Source organism: Lonchura striata, chromosome 5 (assembly GCF_046129695.1).
Source record: "Lonchura striata isolate bLonStr1 chromosome 5, bLonStr1.mat, whole genome shotgun sequence".
In the NCBI taxonomy this organism is placed as follows: Eukaryota; Metazoa; Chordata; class Aves; order Passeriformes; family Estrildidae; genus Lonchura; species Lonchura striata.
This window is the reverse complement of record NC_134607.1, coordinates 1,569,480-1,587,603: the sequence shown is the minus strand read 5'-3', so window position 1 is coordinate 1,587,603 and position 18,124 is coordinate 1,569,480. Positions and strand designations below refer to the sequence as shown.

General features: G+C 41.2%; 1 protein-coding gene across 3 annotated transcripts in view; it reads right to left on the bottom strand.

The window, feature by feature from the left end:
- Window positions 1–1,384: 1,384 nt before the first annotated feature.
- Window positions 1,385–18,124, bottom strand: part of STK38L (serine/threonine kinase 38 like) — a 45,343-nt gene continuing 28,603 nt past the window's right edge. For all 3 annotated transcript variants that reach the window (XM_021538682.3, XM_077783183.1, XM_021538684.3), the window contains exons 3-14: window positions 17,896–17,947; window positions 16,512–16,634; window positions 15,882–15,965; window positions 14,127–14,250; window positions 13,426–13,580; window positions 12,462–12,564; window positions 11,794–11,855; window positions 10,236–10,353; window positions 9,939–10,062; window positions 7,597–7,692; window positions 6,627–6,718; window positions 1,385–5,455 (exon numbers count right to left, since the gene is read on the bottom strand). In XM_021538682.3, the coding sequence (XP_021394357.1) occupies window positions 5,328–5,455; window positions 6,627–6,718; window positions 7,597–7,692; window positions 9,939–10,062; window positions 10,236–10,353; window positions 11,794–11,855; window positions 12,462–12,564; window positions 13,426–13,580; window positions 14,127–14,250; window positions 15,882–15,965; window positions 16,512–16,634; window positions 17,896–17,947 (1,261 nt within the window). In that variant the 3' untranslated portion in view covers window positions 1,385–5,327. The remainder of the gene's footprint in view (window positions 5,456–6,626; window positions 6,719–7,596; window positions 7,693–9,938; window positions 10,063–10,235; window positions 10,354–11,793; window positions 11,856–12,461; window positions 12,565–13,425; window positions 13,581–14,126; window positions 14,251–15,881; window positions 15,966–16,511; window positions 16,635–17,895; window positions 17,948–18,124) is intronic.

Genomic DNA, 18,124 nt, shown 5'->3' with positions numbered 1-18,124 from the left:
GCTGTCCCAGTATTAATGCACCTGGAAGCTGGTGGATTTTCGGAGCAGGAATCCCACGCTGCAGAGCCTGGCACAGCTGAACCCAGAGTGGCTCACAAGGAATAGGGCCTGCACCCACCTTAGAACCTGCTTTCCCCTGGGAAATTCAGCTGTGGGGCAGGCATTTTAGTACCTCTCCCATATTTAAAATTTACATGTGTGATGAATCACGTTACCTTAGAGCAATGGAGTCACAGAACCACGAAGGCTGGAAAAGACCTCCAAGATATTGTTGGGTCCAGCTTGTGCCCGATCCCCACCTTGTCACCCAGACCAGAGCACTGAGTACCACATCCAATCCTTCCTTATAAAAACCTGGGGATTCTAAACCTCCCTGGGCAACCCCTTTCAATGCCTGACAGCCTTCTACATTTCCAAACACATTAAGCACTTCCTGAACTGCAAATATACCCTTGCCTAGTCCAGAGCTGGGAGCCACTATTGTCCCCACTCCCAAGACAGACAACCAGTTTTAGATTTTCCTCCCTTCTCCCTCCTTAGGAAGATCGCCAGAAAAAGCCTTTTATTGTCCAAAACATTATTGTTTTGCTTAGGTACAAAGGAATGAAAAATGTAGATATTTGTAGTATGTCTTACAAACTCTAAACTAATATAAGATTTAAAAAGAGATTTACCCATGCTGAAGGCATAGCCTTCATATTTGCCATTCAAGCGCTTTTTCTGAGGAATACCTGATTTGGTAATGCAAGGAGGTAAAGAACTAAACCTGTATTTCTTTACGATGTGTAGCTCTACCATACAATCATGCAAAGTGAAGGGAAGAAAAGGGTGATCCCATTAAATAGAATTAGCAAAATTTTTGTTGTATTTTTACCTTTACTGAGAGCAGCAATTCTGGAGTGGAAGGGAGAGAGGCCTCCTAATGTTCTCAGGAGGGCTCCAGACAATGTCTGCTCACTTCTCATGGCTTTCAGCTGCTCCACTCTGATCATCTTTTTACACAACTTTCACTGCTTCTGCTGCTGCTCTGAACTTGGCAGGGAAAGTGGAACAGTAGGGCAGAAAGGCTTCTATATAATGGATCAAAGGATACAACTGCCCCTGGAAGTCTTTCCTGGATGAATTACAGCCTATGGGGAAGGTAAGACTCTGGAGAAGAATCAGTACCCATTTGAAAAGTAGCTTCTTCACGTGACTGCAGGTGGGACAAGTCAAAGAATATTTGCTTTCTCTACTTTCTGATTGAGTGTAACGACACTGGGGTGTTTTGTTGTCCGTGAAATTCAAGATGAGAATCCACAAAATAGGATCTCAATTCCTTTGATGTCTCCAATTCTGGAAAAGAAATCCAGTACGCTGGGGTGAAAGAAACAAAAACTGCAACTTTACAAAAAGAATGCTACTTTTATTCTCAAATGCTGTAAAAAGCCTCATATAAATTTTTATAATGCTTCTATGTAACTTTCCCAACCACAACTAATGAAACAGTCTAGGAAAAATATAGCAGTTGCCATTTTGACTCCAAGAACGAGCTGCTGTGAGATCCCAACAGTAAAAGGACAAGGTACAGTGTGTTACAACGCCTGTAGTTGCCTGTGCTACTGAGAAAGTGAGAGCACTTCCTAAGCATTACTGGGCTAGACTGCAGCATGCCCTGCTTGCTGGGCACAGGAGGAATGCCACCCCTGGGGAAAGGGCTGAAAGCTGAGTGCTATTCCCAGTGCCCATTCCTGGTGCCCTCTAGCTGAACTTCCCCCTGGCAGATAAGTTGCCCTTATCCCAGACTGTCTCCAGCGGCTCAGGTGGGGAACAATTGACCTATAAAAATAACACTTCTATAACTCTCCAGCAAGGCAAATTGAACAGTGCAAATGCAGTATTAACAAGATTTGATTTCTGAATGCTGGCAATTTTTTTAAACTCCTTTTGCACATGAGACAACCTCTGCTGATGTCCTGTACCTAAGGCCACTCGCTCATGATTGGAGATGGAACGAGGTGCAAAAGCTCAGCTGCAGTTCCCAATCCAAGCTTCCTCCCCACTTTCAGGGAATTCCAATTCAGAATTTGGATTCAGGCTCTCCACTTCCATCAAGTTTTCCCTGCTGGAATAGGTAAATGTCCCAGCAAACCTCTGATAACAATTTGCATACACAATTCCACGTTTTAACAAAAGTTTAACAAAACATACTTCCAGAAAATAAATTTTCACATGGTTGCAATCATCAAGCCATTTCAGGATCTTTGGTACTCCAAGAATAAGAAAAATAAATGGCACAGTGACAAACATTGCCAAAGGAAAACACACAACCATCCAAAGGAATCAGACAGAAAAAAACCTCCAAAATTAAAGATATGTTGCACTTCCATTGTTTTTTGAAAGCCAGTGTAGATTAATCTGCTGTTCTCTTTAATCAATTACAGTGTCACAGTTTCACCTTTAGAAAAAAAAAGCCCTATCATCCTAAAAGCAGTAGTTAATATTGTTTAACTTGACTTACTGATTAAAATAATGCTATGTTTACAAAAAAAATTTAAAAACTCAACTATCACAATACAGGAGTTTATGCTAGATAGGCTGCAGGCTGTTTCCTTATGGATATAACTCCTATGTGAGCACTGATATGATTAATCATCTGCAGTTTTAAATTAGTATTATCTTTAGTGTTGCAAGTAGAAGGGTTGAGCTTTTTCCCAAGTTTGTAAACCAGTGAGTATGTACAGACAGAGTTGTTTAATAGATAGCTTTAAATTAAATGTGTATTTTTCTGCCCTCCCCTAAGCCCCACAAGAAAAAAAAAATCACCAGTAACACTGAGCATCTGCAGTTTCCATGAAACTGAGCTTGTCTCAACAGGTTTGAGCAAAGACTTCTTTGCAGTTAATGGGGTTACTGTGCTCTTCTGAGAGGTGGTGGTTCCAGGAATTCCAATTCCAGTGCACACGGTGCCCCATGGATGAGACTGGAAATTAAAACCAATGAAAACTATTTTGAATAGCAGTGTCCTTTGAGGCCAAGTTTGCATCTCAGGAGTTTTTTTCTCCTGCCTGAGCTTCTCCATTTTGGAGTCTAGGCCTTAAGGAAAGGCATTTCCTTTCCTGAGAAGCCTCAGGATCTGTAGAACAATGCCTGAAAGGTGGATTTAAGTGAGTTATTGTTTTTCTACAGCCTTTGGATGGCCACAGGTTGAGCCTCAGCATTCTGACAAGGCTAAGAACAACACCAGAGAATTTTTAAGGAACTTGCCCCAACAGCAGTACAGGGATGCTAACTGGTTTAAGGTCTGGGAAGCAAATCTGGGAGATCAAGGAGCTGTTCCCACCTCAGTCCAGCATTTAGGCAGCTCAGCTTAGCTTTACTCTTAACACTGGATGGGCCTGAGGCAGTGGCTACTTCTCTTTGAGGAACTGAAGACTGAAACTGTTTGGTATAAACAACAGATATTAGATGCTTCAGGGGAGACAAAACCATGGAGGAAAGGCTGGATCAGGGATATTGGCTGAATCAGGGAAGAATACCTGCCCATCACAGGCACTGATGCACAGAAACCTTGCTGGCAAATGGGCTCTTTATGCAACAGATCAACATTCCAGTATGTTTTTCAGAGTATACAAATAATTCAGAACAGCTGACAGTGCCTAACACTAAATATTTCTCTAATGGCTTTATAACAGTAGTTCCCATATTGCTACCAAAGTCTGTCCAGTGGAATCTTTCCTGCTGTATGCCAAAACATCCTGTGCTCCACTCAGAGGAAGCTGCAGAGGTTTTAGGGTGCCTTTCACTGGTATTCAGAGGAGGAAGACAGCAACAGTGACTCTGCTTGTTCAGTCACTGGGGAATTGTTCATTGCTGTACATCTCTTGACCAGAAAATGACAGCAGAGATTCTGCTGTACTGTGACAGATTCAAAGCCCTGCAGACAAGCTGTAAGTACAGGCAGAGAATTAATATCTGGCAGTGACCAGATAATTGCAAACTGCTTAGGCAATACAACTCAGTCCTGAACTACTGCTGGGCTGATGAACAAAACCAGAGCCTGCACATGGAGGTATTTCTGCTTCTGCTTCCTCTGCCTAGGGAAAGGAGACCTGGCTTGGCTGTCAGCTTGTCACCATCCTGCAGACTGGCCACAAGAACATTTAGCTGGTCCCTGGAAATTGGGCTGCAGCTGATCCCTTCTAATCCCATGGCCATGCCAGGTGGAAATCTTGGAAGAAAAGGAGTCCACTGGAGAGTCTGAATCTAGTGAGACACTCCATTTCCTCTATGTGAGCAGAAGCTGCAATTCTGGAGAGGTTAGAGTAGGATCCCTTCTGCCTGCAGCTGCTCAGGGAGGCAAGAAAAGAAAAAGCACCAATCTGATCACTTCTCTAGAACACATTTTGCACAGAGAGAAGAGAATGTTTGAATTATGAGCAGCTCAAAGATGATCTGCTTTAGAGCAGAGGCAGGAATGCAGTCTTGGAAACTCTACCATCTCCTCAAAACTTCATATAAGAACCCTTCCCTTCTGCTAAAAATATTGATACTTTTTACTCAGATTACGTTTTTTTTTCTGAAATTGCCAGCAAGCATCATCACTTCTAACAGCAATACTGCCAATGATCATTTAAAGCAGAAATACCACTAAACAGATCACAGGGACTGCCTCACTGCCACACACTGTGGGAAAAAGGACAAAAGGGATAATGATGAAAGGCTGATAAAGTCCTGCACTCAGGGCAAGAGAGGGCACACAGGACACAAGGAGGCCCAGAGAACACTGCTATTTAAAGTAATTCCATGTGCTACACTCATGGGGGATCTGCAGACCACAGATGGAACACCCTTGAACAACTGCTCAGAGAGGTTTGCAAACGTGGACAGTTTTCTTTATACTGCATATCTAAACCCCACCAGCTGAGCAGTACAACAACAATGCTGCATCAAATGATATGTTTCCCTCCTGGGTGGATTAGATGGTTTACAGTACAAACAAAGCCACAGTACAGAGAGGCATAATTAACCGTTATCCACACGTAGGCAGTGCAGGAAAAGCGATGCACGTTCCTTTTATTCCAGTACCTTTGTATAATAAAGTTAACAAAATATTCAAATATTAAAAAAAAAAAAAAAAAGGGAAAAAAAAGGAAAAAAAAAAAAAAAAGCCAGCTGGCACTGCCAACTAATTCCTGTAGTAGTCTTAGAAATCCTAATCCTGTAGAATTTCTGTGTGAAATCGATGCGCACCAGTCGATGTGTTGATAACTAACGCCAAGCGGGCCTGGTGATGCAGCTACCTGAGGTTTGTGTTTGCAATTTCCTTTGGGGGGTTGTGTTCTGTTTCACAACTTCCCAGCTTTCATGTAGGAAGGGATGGAGCCACGCTGGGTGAGCCCTTCAAACCTCTTGTAGGTGTAATTGAGGAAAACCCAGTCTTTGGATTTGTAGTCAGGTTCCGTTGTGTTTGGCACTAGAATTCAGAAACAAAAGCAAACACACATTAAGAGTTAAACCCAGGCTGCTTCTGAGAGGACTTTTCACAGAGCTAAACAGCCCTGAACTCTTATTTCCTTAGTCAGCAGAAACTCCTGGAAGAAATCCTGTTTCTAAACAGGTCAGTTGCCTTTTGTCAATGGTCTGAGTTATAATTTCAGCACAGAACTCTTAAGCAGAAAAAGGGGGGTTTTTGTTTTGCCTTTTAAAAAAAAATTATGTCTACACACTCTACCAGGTTTCTAAACCTTGGCAGAAGCCTCTAACACACCCACAGGATACACCATTACAAACCTCACGACATTTCTGATGTTCTGACTTTTAGGTATCTACATGTACAGTACCATTTTCAGTGGGTCTGAAATGCCAAAATAATATAAATGTTCTTGGCATTATACAAATACGGATTTAACCGGCTTAGGCACTGGAGATGTGTTGCTTTGCATCAAAAGGACAAACTTCCTCACCATTAAATAAAGGCCATTACTGAAAAAAAAACCAAAAAACAACAGCTTTTGGATAATTCTTATGGCTGTTAACACAGCTGCACTTAGCAGACAGCAATTAATCACTGTTAAGCATCTGCCAATCTTCAAGTAACTGAAAACAATGAGACATGGGACTACTTGTATGTCATAGAACAAAGCCTTTTACACATGAAATTTTCCTGTAACTTGCCAAAAGAAATCAACAACTTAAAAAAACCCTGAAGTGATTTACAGAGCAACTCAGGTTCATCAAATACTGCATTAAATAATCAACTGTCTGAAAATTCTTACCCACAAATATCTCAACAATTATGTTTGGCACAAACCTCAAAAGTCACTGAAGATGAAAAGCAAATCAGTGCATGATATTGTACCAGAACCTGGTTAGGCAGGCTGCTTGGCAGAAAACTCCACTGCTTTTTGTGCTCACTACTGTGCAAACCATTTTTACCTAGAGTTTGGACTCTTAAAATCTCTGGGCTTTGCAGCTATGAGAGATCACAGGTTTACATTCATATTTCAAAGAAAATATAAAGACTGGATCTATAGATGAACTTGGTTGGGGCATCAGAAAAATTAATATAAACAACAACAAAGGCATCTGTGCAGTCTTCCGGCATGTCACAGATGGAGATTTGGAATTTACAATGGCAGTCTCACCTGGCTGTAAAATGTCTGACTCAGGAAATTCATCAAAGTTGGAAGTATCATCAATACTTTTGATTTCTATAGGGATTGCAGCTGGTCTTTCCCTGCAAATACAGACAAATGCCAGGAGAGTGAATATTAGGAAATGATACATTAAGTTCCAGTTTGAACGTAGCTTTTTACACTTACAACTTTCCCTAATGCAGAGCACAAGGGTTCCACTGAGTGCATCACAGATGAATCTGACTCTGCTGTTTGCTGACACCTTGGGGAGATTTTTTGGTTCCCTGTCCCCATTGGTGTCTTCCTGGCAGGCTTGGAGCAAACATCTTTAAGTGAGAGAGCATCCCACACTTGTCTGTCACACAGCTATCACCCTGATCTTGTCACCAGCCACCACTGTGGTTACCCTGTTTTACAAACCCAGCCCAGCAGGATTGTACTTGCACCCAGAGCTTTACAATTCCAGTGCTGATGAGCCTGGACCACATCCAAAACCTTTGGACTGTAGCTGCTCTTTGTGACACTCAGCATCTCCCTCCCAAACCAGGCTGGCTCTGCTTCAGCACCTCCACAGTCAGGGAGCCCTTGAAGGAGTTCTAAGGTGGCTTTTGAAAATGCCCAAGGAATCTGTGCCAGCAAAACGTTCACACTGGGACACAGCACTGTGGGAAAAGCAGTGATTTACACCTCTAAACTCACCACAGTTCTAATTACTACACTTACAATTAAATCCACAGCCACCCTACAACCATTTCTTTCCATTCTGGGCAGTCTGGAACAATCTGAGGTATCTAAAAGTCAGTTAAACTCTGACCATTTCTATTCATGTCAGCAAGGCCAGAAAACCTTCAGTGTTAACTCCCTACTGCCTTTCTAATGAAAGATAAATTGGAAAAAATTGTCTTTGACATCACACTGCATGAAATTCTTGCTTTCATGGCTTTTACTCTCCCTGTAAAACACATGTGTATATATATACCTGATATGTCCCCAGTCTACTCCTTCAAAAAATGGATGACTTTTTATTTCCTCTACTCCGTTGCTACCAATTCTGTTTTCTGAGTCGATACAAAACCTGGAAAAGGGGAAAAAACAAAGCGAATATTATGATAAATTCCAACAGAAGCAACAGTATCCAGTATCAAGAATTTCAAGAAGTTCTGTCAAACTGTTCCATCACTTGGGGTAACATCAAAGCAGCCCACTGCATCTGGGAGAGAAGGGAAACAGTAGAAGCAGAACATTGTTAAATCACAAAAGAAAAAGCTATGATGCCAATAACTGACACCTTTTCTAAACTGCTGTATCCCCATCTCCCAGGTTTGTGAAAAGCTGCTGCATGTTCTGGTCCTGGTAAGATCACTTTGGAATGGAGGCTTAAATCCCTACTACTGAGAACTGCCCTAGCATGCTCTCAACTATTTTAAATAAACATCCCCATCTCACAGTCAAACTAAGAAGAATAGATATACTTAGTAAATCAGGACTGCTCTCTGATGTCTGCTTTGGAATCCCAGTGAGCCAGGCCATTCCAAACGTGTCATATTCCTATTATTCCCCTTCCCTCTCCTCAGAGGTGCAGGTGGTACAAAGACTCAGGACCTGTTTCTGATACAGCCCTGCTGCATAACCTCTGCTCAGACCCCACAAGAAATTGTTGGTTTATGAGAAGCAGGCATGAAATAGCAGGAAGGAAAAGGTGATATTGGAGACAGAGGATTAGCAAGATGGGGACTGTTACCAGCTCCAGCAGACCAGAAGGAAAAGCCTAAAATCCTAAAGAAGGAAAATAGGCAGGTGGAAGCTCTCTGACAGCAACACAGTGACCTCAGGGATTTGTTCCAGGGAGAAGCAGAGGCTGACCCTTCTCCTCTGGACTGGAAAAGCCTTTTAAGTATCCTATCCAGGAGATGGGAATACCAACATTTGCCTAGGAATTCAATAAATCCCAGCCATCTTCTGCATGTGTAGCACAGCAGGTTAGGCTATAAATGGTACCCAGTTATAAATTAAAGTTCTTTTGCTTGTAGTTGGGTGTCAGTGGGGAACAAAACCTGCCTGTATCTGTATTGCAGCCCAGCAGGCTGGGTGGTGCCAAGGATTAACAACAGACCTCAAACCTGTAAGAACACTCAGCCACAGGATTTGTCAGGCTTTGTCTGAACTTGAGCTTGTTTTAGTTTGGATTTATCTCTCTCCATAGCCCTTTAGCATTGTCTGCATCTCCTTTTAAGCTAAAAGATACATTGCCTAACTTGTCCAAGCTGTAATGGATAAAGTACCCAAAATGCCCAGGGTGGTTGCTGTCCAACCTGTTTTGACCTCATTTTAATAGATTACCCATAACTAAGATGTTTTACCCCAGTTTTAACCCTTCTACTTGTGTAGGCAATGATAAATTCAAGTAGTCTTTGTGTAAGTAGATGCATGAGCAAGACATGCTAACAAATACACTGAAATCTCTTAAAATTCCCCCAACACTGTTAGGATTGAGGAGGAAGAAATCCTCAGCAGTAATGCTCTGCTCAGCAGAGAGCTTGGGATGCTGACAAGGAAGGTTGAGCAGAACAGTAGAGAAATAGATACTGAAAATGCAATATTAACTGTTTGACACAGACTCATTCACGAGGATTAGTGACAATTCAATTATTTGAGCTGTTAGTATTGCTAGCTGGATGCAGGATAACTGTTTGGTGTATTTGTTATGTTTTTGTAGGTTACTGGAGCACTGCTGGAACAAATTATGAATTCTAGTTTTGTGAAGCATGTTCCCCTTTTTGCCTGTAACAAAATTGTATAAATCTGTAACATTAGCTTTGAAAAGGAAAAAAAGGGGAAAAAAAAAAATCAAACCCAAAACCAATGTACTCCCCCCAAACCCTCCCAGGACAAGAGAGCATTTCTGCCTGAGCTTGTCCCCAAAACCCTCACAAAAGCCTCAGTGCAAACTAAAAACTGGCATTTTGAAAGAAGTCAATAAATCCAAAATATCCCAGGATTTCTGTCCAGTGAATTAAATACTGGTGAGAGGTTTCTTTCTTGCCACCTCAGAGAAGAAAAAAGTTCTGTGTTGATCACTTTCTTTTTTGGTCTGCTCTGTTTCTCCTTATACCATGGTACAAATCAAGATCATTCCAGCTTATTCATTCATGTTAAACAAGTGGCAAAGGGAAAAAGACTTTACAAATCCATCAAGGATGGTGACAGAAGAAACCAGCCTTTTCTCCAAAATAAAGCTTCCTTGACACACAACAGAAATTTACCCTGATGGAAGATGACCCTGGCTGGGCAAGAGGCCAGAACTGGGTTTTTCTTACTGACCTTAGAATTAAATCCTTTGCTTTCTCTGAAATGGGCACCTCTGGAGGAAATACCAATGTTTCTTTCCAGTTCATAACTTTCCTGTAAGTCTCTTGTGGCGTTTCTGAGCAGAAAGGTGGATACCCTGCACAAACAAACAAACAATTAATAAACTTTTTTCCAGGAGAGCAGTGACCTGGGCCTCTGCTTTTGTCACTGGGGCTCCCAAATATAACAAGTATTAGCCAGGGGTTTGCTCGTCTCAACAAATGGTTCTGTTACCTTTGAACAACTCTTAAGTTGGGGTTTTTAACATACCTATTAGCATTTCATACATAATCACTCCCAAAGACCACCAGTCACACAGCTTGTTGTACCCAGTCTGCATAAACACTTCTGGAGCAATATAGTCTGGGGTTCCCACGGTAGAATATGCCTGGAAAAAAGGAATAATCTCTTTAAAAGAGAAATACTGTGGTTTTAAAAGGTATTTTGCAATACCTTTTCCTGGGTATTTGCATACAGGATCTTGTTGTTTGGGTGAGCAAGAATGCTTAATTTGAGAATTTACAGAAACTCAAGTCCCAAGAATATTACTCTTCTATATTAATAAACACAGAGAACGTCAAAAATAAATGGAAATCATCCTCTTTAACATGATGAAATCACAGAATATTGCAACTGCAATATCAGAAGGTCACCTTAGCTTAAGTTTCAGGTAGATGCATTACAAAAATACCCAAGAAGTCCTATTGTTGTTGTCTTTGTTTATTTTTAATGGCATAATCAATGGGATATTCCCAAGTGTGACACTTATGATACACAAGCCATGTATTGGGAATTTTTTACTGATGAAAAATCTTCAATGGGGCAGGAGGGAGAGAAAAAACCCAAAATCCAACAAAAAAAAACCCTTAAAGACCATAAAAATCCCGCAAAAGCAGTTTTGCCACAAAAATATTTTACTTTAATTTGTCTGACCTTAAAGAAACACTTTGAACAGACCCGAGATATTTAGGACTGAACCAGTGGAAAACCAAAAATGTGGCTCCTTTTCCAACAGTGTTGATGCAAATTGTCATTTTGGCCTTTTATTGCCTCTGTGGCACTGTTCTTCACCACACAGTTCTGCCACATCAGCCTTTACTGGACTTGAGATAAATTCTTTTTGAGATCTAATTCCAGGCTGGAATGAGGCTGTGAAATACAGCCCCACGAGGCAGTGTGGTGGCTGCAATGTAATCTCATTTTGTTTCATGAGGAAAGAAGAGACCACAAAAAGCTTTGGGGGAATTCTGCAGTAGATCACTTTTGAAAAAGGGTCTGGAAAAATAAAGGGTTCCAAAATCTGACAGCTGAGGTTTTTTTGGTGAAAATCATGGGCAGGCATGAAAGTCTGAAATGCCATGACTGACAGACACCTTGCTTTGGTTCAGTTTATGCCACAAGTCCCCCATCCTCACCACAAACCCAGGCTGGAGCACTCCAGCAGCAGCACCCTCCCACAGCCTGTCCCCCACATTTCCATTTAGCAGATTGAGCTCTCTGGATAGGAATCCTGCAGCCACACATCTGCTTGTGACTGAGCTGCAGGAATCAGAGCCAGGAGTCTACACACGGCTTGGCCACGGGGCCAAGGACACCTGAGGGCTTGGGACAGATGCTCACGAGACAAACAAAGGCATAGAGAAGAGCAGAGTCTGCTATTCCAGCCTGGACCCCCTTTTGAGTTAGTTGTGATTTTGGGAGCTTCTAGAGAGCCACATATGAGGGCCTTGCAGGTTTTAAAAACCTGGAGCATTAGCACTGAGTTTTAACACTTTCTGTAACTAGTTTAAAAGCAATCCAAGAATTATATGTTATTTAATTAACTCACCAGCTGTCTCCTGTTCTTCTTCCATGTTTCTGCTTTCCTCTTTGAGTTCATATTCTGAAATGCTAATTTACAAAGCAGTTATTAAATAACAAATGTATTTGTGAGAATTAAGAGAAAAAAGATTTACAGGGCTCCAGTTTTAAATAACTATTTTGTGTATTTGGAACCCTAGTCTAGAAACAAATACTTGATTATAACTGAAAATGGGACCATGAGAATAACTACTGTCCAATGCATACCTGAAACTCATGTAAGTAGGACACACATCAGCAATTCTAAATTAGAACTTGCTAATATTTTAGATCAGCTTCTGAAAAGTTTCATGAGACTGTCACTAACTTCAGTCCTTTTGGCACATGGAACCCATGCCCATCCTGAACGAACAGTTCTGGAACTTCACTAACATTATGAAAAACACATTAAAATATAGTTACATTGCATTATGAGTGTTCATATCTGTGTATGAATGTGCAAAACTCATGACCACTGCAGAAATCATAATTTCTTGCCTGTGAAATGCTCCCATGACCCAGAAACGAGCATTTCCAGTTTTCCAATTAAATGCAATCAGCCTGCCCCATCTTGCTTATCCCAGCAGAAACACAGGTACAATGTACAGCTGCAGCTCAAAACCATTTACATGTTAAACTAGGACAGCTCATACTCACAGAAGTCACTTGGTGGGTTGTGTGTGAGGTTCCTGTAGAACTCTGTTCTGTGGGCTTTCTTTAAACCTGTGCAGAGCCCAAAATCAGACAGCTTTACATGACCCTAAAAAAACAATCAGAGAACACAAAATCATTATTTAGATACGTAGTGCTTGAAAAAAAAAAAGGGCTTTAATCACTGCACACACCCTCTCAGGCCATGATGGACTGGCACAGGACAAGCAGGGAAGCAAAGACTGAACCTTGGTGTACTGGAAGGGTCTGTTTTCCCTCCAACAGGCTATGGCCTCCCAGAAATAGCTATATCTACAATTTCTCAACAGCTGAGGGCAGCTACTTTGCCTGGTTTTGTTTTGAACTGCATACCACTGTGACTGAGAAAGCCTCCAGGACAAAATTCCTTTGCTTTGTTTTGATAGTAACCTTGGCTTTAATCAGGTTTCCAGACATCAGTGCAGATAGAACCCATCAAACCTGACAGACCTGTGCATGCTGTGATAATTCCCGGCCTCCATGATCTTAAAGATCTTCTCCAACCTAGATAATTCCATGATTTGGTGATGCTTACTGGGTGCATTTCACAGCCAGCATGGTCAGTCTAAGCAAGGGAGTCTCCACAGGTCAGTGGGTGATGAAATAAATGGAACTGAGGGAATTTAACATTTAGCATTGTCTAAATTGTTCACAGCTACTTCAAGATGCATGAAAGGAATGATGCACCTTTTAATGTGTCTGAATATCAGAGTCTGGTCATCCTGAGTGGGTTTTCTCCCTTAAAATGGTTCAAAGGCTTCTGAGTAAGATTTGGCTTTGTTTAAACATATTGGTGTTCTCCAAGTAAAATACATTGGGCACTCCCTGCCTTCCCTCCAGCCAGTTTAAACCTCTGGGGTGGCCCCAGTGGCTCCCACTGCTCCTCAGCAGGATCTTGGAAGCACCAGCATTTTGTGAGCCCAGTACATGCCTTAGCATCCAGCAGGAGATTGTCTGGTTTGATGTCCCTGTGGATAAATCCCAGCTGGTGAATGGCATCAATGGCCAACACTGTCTCAGAAATGTAAAACTGGGTCTCCTCCTCTGATAAAGTGTCCTTCTTCATTAGTAAGGTCATCATATCACCTCATCAAAGAGAAGAAAATACAGCTTAGGGATCAGAACATTTTAAATCACAAAACTCTAAGAAACCCCAGCAGAATCCAAATTTAACCTTGTAACTGGCCTTATAGTTACTAATCATAAAACTATTACTGCAAGGACCTACAAACCCAACTCACTATTTTTAGTTGAAAATCCTAAATAGGAATTTTAATTGAACAGCCTGGGAAAACACAGTGGATTTTTACACATGTTAAATTTATTGCACAAACTGTTTGAACAAGGGCTTTTCTTTTGGTTTGTTTTTACTGATAACAGCCTCAGTCATAGAAAGCAGAAATTTCTATTAGAATAATTACTTAATTTAAGTCCATTTAATACCCCTTCAACCTTTTTCCTTCCCCTAAAAATCAGGAATAGTCACATGACTGGAACTTCATTTAAAAGAGTGTTAACATGTTTATTTTCACACATTATACAACATTTTTTTTTTCTAATATTTTATAAAGCTGCCAACAAAAGCTAAGGAAGAAATACCTGTATCACCTGATGCCACAACACCCAGCTTACCTCCAGGTAAAAACTCCATGATCAGGTAAAGGTTCCTTTTATCCTGGAAGCTGTAAAACATTTTCACTACCCAGGCTCCATCTGCTTCAACCAAAATATCTCTTTCTGCTCTGATATGGGCCACCTAAAATTTAAAAAAAAAAATTATTAAAGGGCAAATATTGAAATATTTAAACAAGGAACAGCACATTACATCCTAGCCCTACAGCATATTTTCATGACCTTTAGCAAAGGAACTGTTTTTCTACCTTTTTCCATACTCATATTTTCTATTATTTTTTACAGGAACGTAGGGTTTCTCTAGAAACACAAAGCACAGCTTGTTAAGATGGTTCTGTTTGTTAGAAAGACCTGACAAAGCTGGTGGAAAAAGTGCAAGTTCAGGAATATCTGACCTTACTCAGGATATTCAAGTTCCAGCTAAGATTTTGGAAAATACATGGAAAGCTGCTACCCCATCATTTGCTGGAAATTAAGAATAATGGAGATTGGGTGGAGGGGTGTGTCTTTTCACTACAACATACCCTCATCCTGGAGGAAAAATTAAAGATATATGCATGGAAAAATATTTCTTGACAGCTGTAAGAAAAGCAGCAATCTTCTGCATCTGTTCCCAGTTCTACTGGTGAGGAACATCTTCCCATGAATCTTGTCACAGGGCTGCATGGGGCAAAGGTTCTCCCTCTGCAGGCGACACTCCAGCCAGGATTTATCTGGCTTTATTTTGTCTCATTAGAAAGTATTTCCTTCCACCCTCATCTCCACAATGCAGCTCTAAAATACAACAGGAAAACTTTGCTTAAAAATAGCCAGGATTTCTCTCAGTGCTACCAGGCTTGGGGAAAAAAATATTAGAAATTCCTTTTTTTTTTTTTTTTTTTTTTAACACGCGTCCTCTGTTGCCTCTGCACAGAACAAGGCAGGCCATGAAAATTGCAGCAGATAAACACTGGCCAGGGAAGGTCACTGTTCCAAACTGAATGCAGAGTGTGAGCTCAGAGCTCCTTCCCACATCAGGTTCTGAAATGGGGGCAGCACCACACAAGTCCTGGCTGCTCTGCACACCCTGCTGCTCCTCTGGTTCCCTAAATTCAGGGCATGAGCTGCAGCAGACAAAATAATCTGTGCCAGGAAAAAAAAAAGTATCACTATTGCCAGGAAATGATGTGCAAATGATGGGTAAGGTTTGGATAGTATGAAAAAAGTCCTTTTATCTCCTGAGACAGCCACACTTGATTTCTTTGCTTTGTGATGCTAAAGTACTTGCTGTGTCCTCACAGTGAATTGCTAGCTAAAAAGTAAAAACCAAACCAAACTAACAAAATCAAAACTAATAAACCCCAAACGAGATGAACCCAACTATAAAGCAAACCCAAGGAAGATAATGCTGATGAACAATGTGATTTTTGCTGGTTTTCTTTAAACGAAAACATCAAATACGTCCAGTTTTACTTTTGCACAAGATTATTTCTCCAGAAGCATTTTCCTTGAAATGCAGTTTTACAGATTCAATAAGCTCCGTGTTGATAAGGGGAGAAAAAGAAAATCTTTGTCACTGTTCCAAACTGGTTGTAAATAAAGTATTTTTTTAAATGCAGTTGCATGACCTTATTTCCTAACTTCTGTTGCTTTTGTGCTGTGGTAGCAACACCACAGACCCTTTGGACTGCCAGACTATTGTATGGGTTTTCAAAGGTGGAAAACATTGTCTAGAAAGGCTAAGTTTGAAATTTAGGGGACTTATGGATCACAAACCTGCTCTTTCTCCAGCATATCTGCTTTTCTCAGTATCTTCATTGCATAAATGTGACCAGTATCCTTCTTCTGAACGAGGCGGACCTTTACCGAGAGAGAACCCAGTCAGTCTTCTCTGCCTCAGAAATCCACTGGAACCCTCCCAATTGCCAAGTATGGAAAAGTTCTCTTGTTAAATATTTCAAAACATATTTTAGTATTATAAATTTTGAAAAGGAATTATTCTGGACCATGTACAACACTAACACGAACAAGGGACAGTTTTTGTTTAAGGAAAAGTCAGCAGGCACAGTGAATTCTGGGTAGCTTGGACTGTGTAGGTTAAAATTCAGGAGGAGAAACAACTGATGTGACAGAGGGCAGAAAGGTTTATCAAGAGGGGTTGTGCCACTGCAAATCCATAATTGCAGAGGGCCATGTGGGCAACATCAGTGTGGGATGCCATGGGAATATAAGTGTCTTTCCAGAAGCCTTGGGAAATGAATGCATGGCATTAATCACCACACTCATCACACTTGGAGAACGGTACAAAAAGCTGCAATACAGCAATTAATTAAATTGTCATTAGAATGTTTAATTACAGTGGTCAATCCCATTTTAATCGCATGTTCAAGCAAGAATGTCACAAACCTCCCCAAATGCTCCTCTTCCTATGACTTTCAAGGATTCAAAGTCATCCAAGCCGAGCCTGGTCCTCTTGAGGCGCAGGAACTCTGTTTCCTTGCGAGCGTGCTGTGACCTGCGCAGCTTTTTCTGAGGACACAGACATAGGAATCTGTCAGTCATGTGGCAGAAGACAGTCAAGATATGCACCCACCCTTCCTGGGAAGTTGTTCTCTGGAATCCCAGCAGGAGAAAGACTGCTCTTTCTACATTTCTTTCTGAATTTCTCAGAGTATAATCCTTGAGTATGGCTTTCTACAGAAGCCTCAGGCACAGTTTCGCCTTTTTTTTGGTGGGTGGTGGTATCTTATTTTTATTACTTAGTTATTAAAAAAAATTTATGAAGAAAAACTATCATACTGGTTCAAACAAAATGTATCAGTCCCAAGGCCAAAGTAACCGCCTGAGGCAAGGATTCTTAATTTTGGGCAGTGTGAAGGATCAATAAAAGCTGAAACTTGTACCCTAAGTGATGACAGGTAACAGGAGCTCAGCAAGCAGCAGAGGCCCTGGTTACAGACCTACAACAAAATCCATTTGGTTTATGTCAGGCAAACAACCGATTCTGAAAGAAAAATCTGTCCAAATGCCATAATCTATTTTGTCTGATGAAAATGTCACCGTGATTCACCTCAAGAGAAGACAAATACTGCACCCAAAGACGCTGAGAGCTCAGAGTCTGCTAAGGAGGTGTCTGGATCAGGCACCTGCCAGACTCCGTGCTGGGATTACAGCATCCTTTAAAGCCACAAGATGGCAATACACACACACACTCATTTTCCCACTTCTCAGGAGTTACAGCAGCAGCAAAAACTGCAGAACGACTGAGACACTCTTCCTATTTATTTCCCAGCTTATCCTGAAGGCAGACATGGTGTAATGGACCTCAGAAAAGCAACTTATTGGCTGAAGTTCTGTGAGGTGGCAACCAGACTGAGATCCTTCCTCATCTGTGTCCAAAAGGAGCAAAGGTATGATGGTTTATTGTTTAAATCAAGAAAAAACAGGTCAGCATTTTGCTTTCTACCCATTTCTAACCACATACCACTTTTTCCCCTTACCAAATACAACAGCAAGCAATTTTTATCTTTGTAAAGCTTGCTAGCTACTTGTTGTGGCCATGTCTCATCAGAACTACAGGTAGCATGAAAAGCCTTGGATAGCTATTTCAAATATCAGTCAAGCTTATTCCCAGCTTCCCTAACATAAACAGATTATTAACAGGGGCAACACTCATGTACAGAATAAAACCTGTCATGCTGGCTGATGTTTCTGTGAGCTCTTCAAATGCCCATTTGAAGCAGTGGGACAAGAGCAAAGCAGTTTCTAAGGTTACTTAAGCAGTACTTACCTCCTCATCTGCAAGGCCTTCCTCTTCCATAGCCACTTCCAGCTTCTTCTGTCTGCCAAGGAGAGAAACAGAGGATTGCACCTTTTATTATTTATTAAAACCAAACATAACACCACAGCAAGTCAACACCTTTGCTTCACATATTCCAAGTACTGAAGAATTTGCCTCAGATGGAAATTTGAAGGCAGACAGTCCCACTCCACCCAGTTACTCATTTGTGAACAAAGCT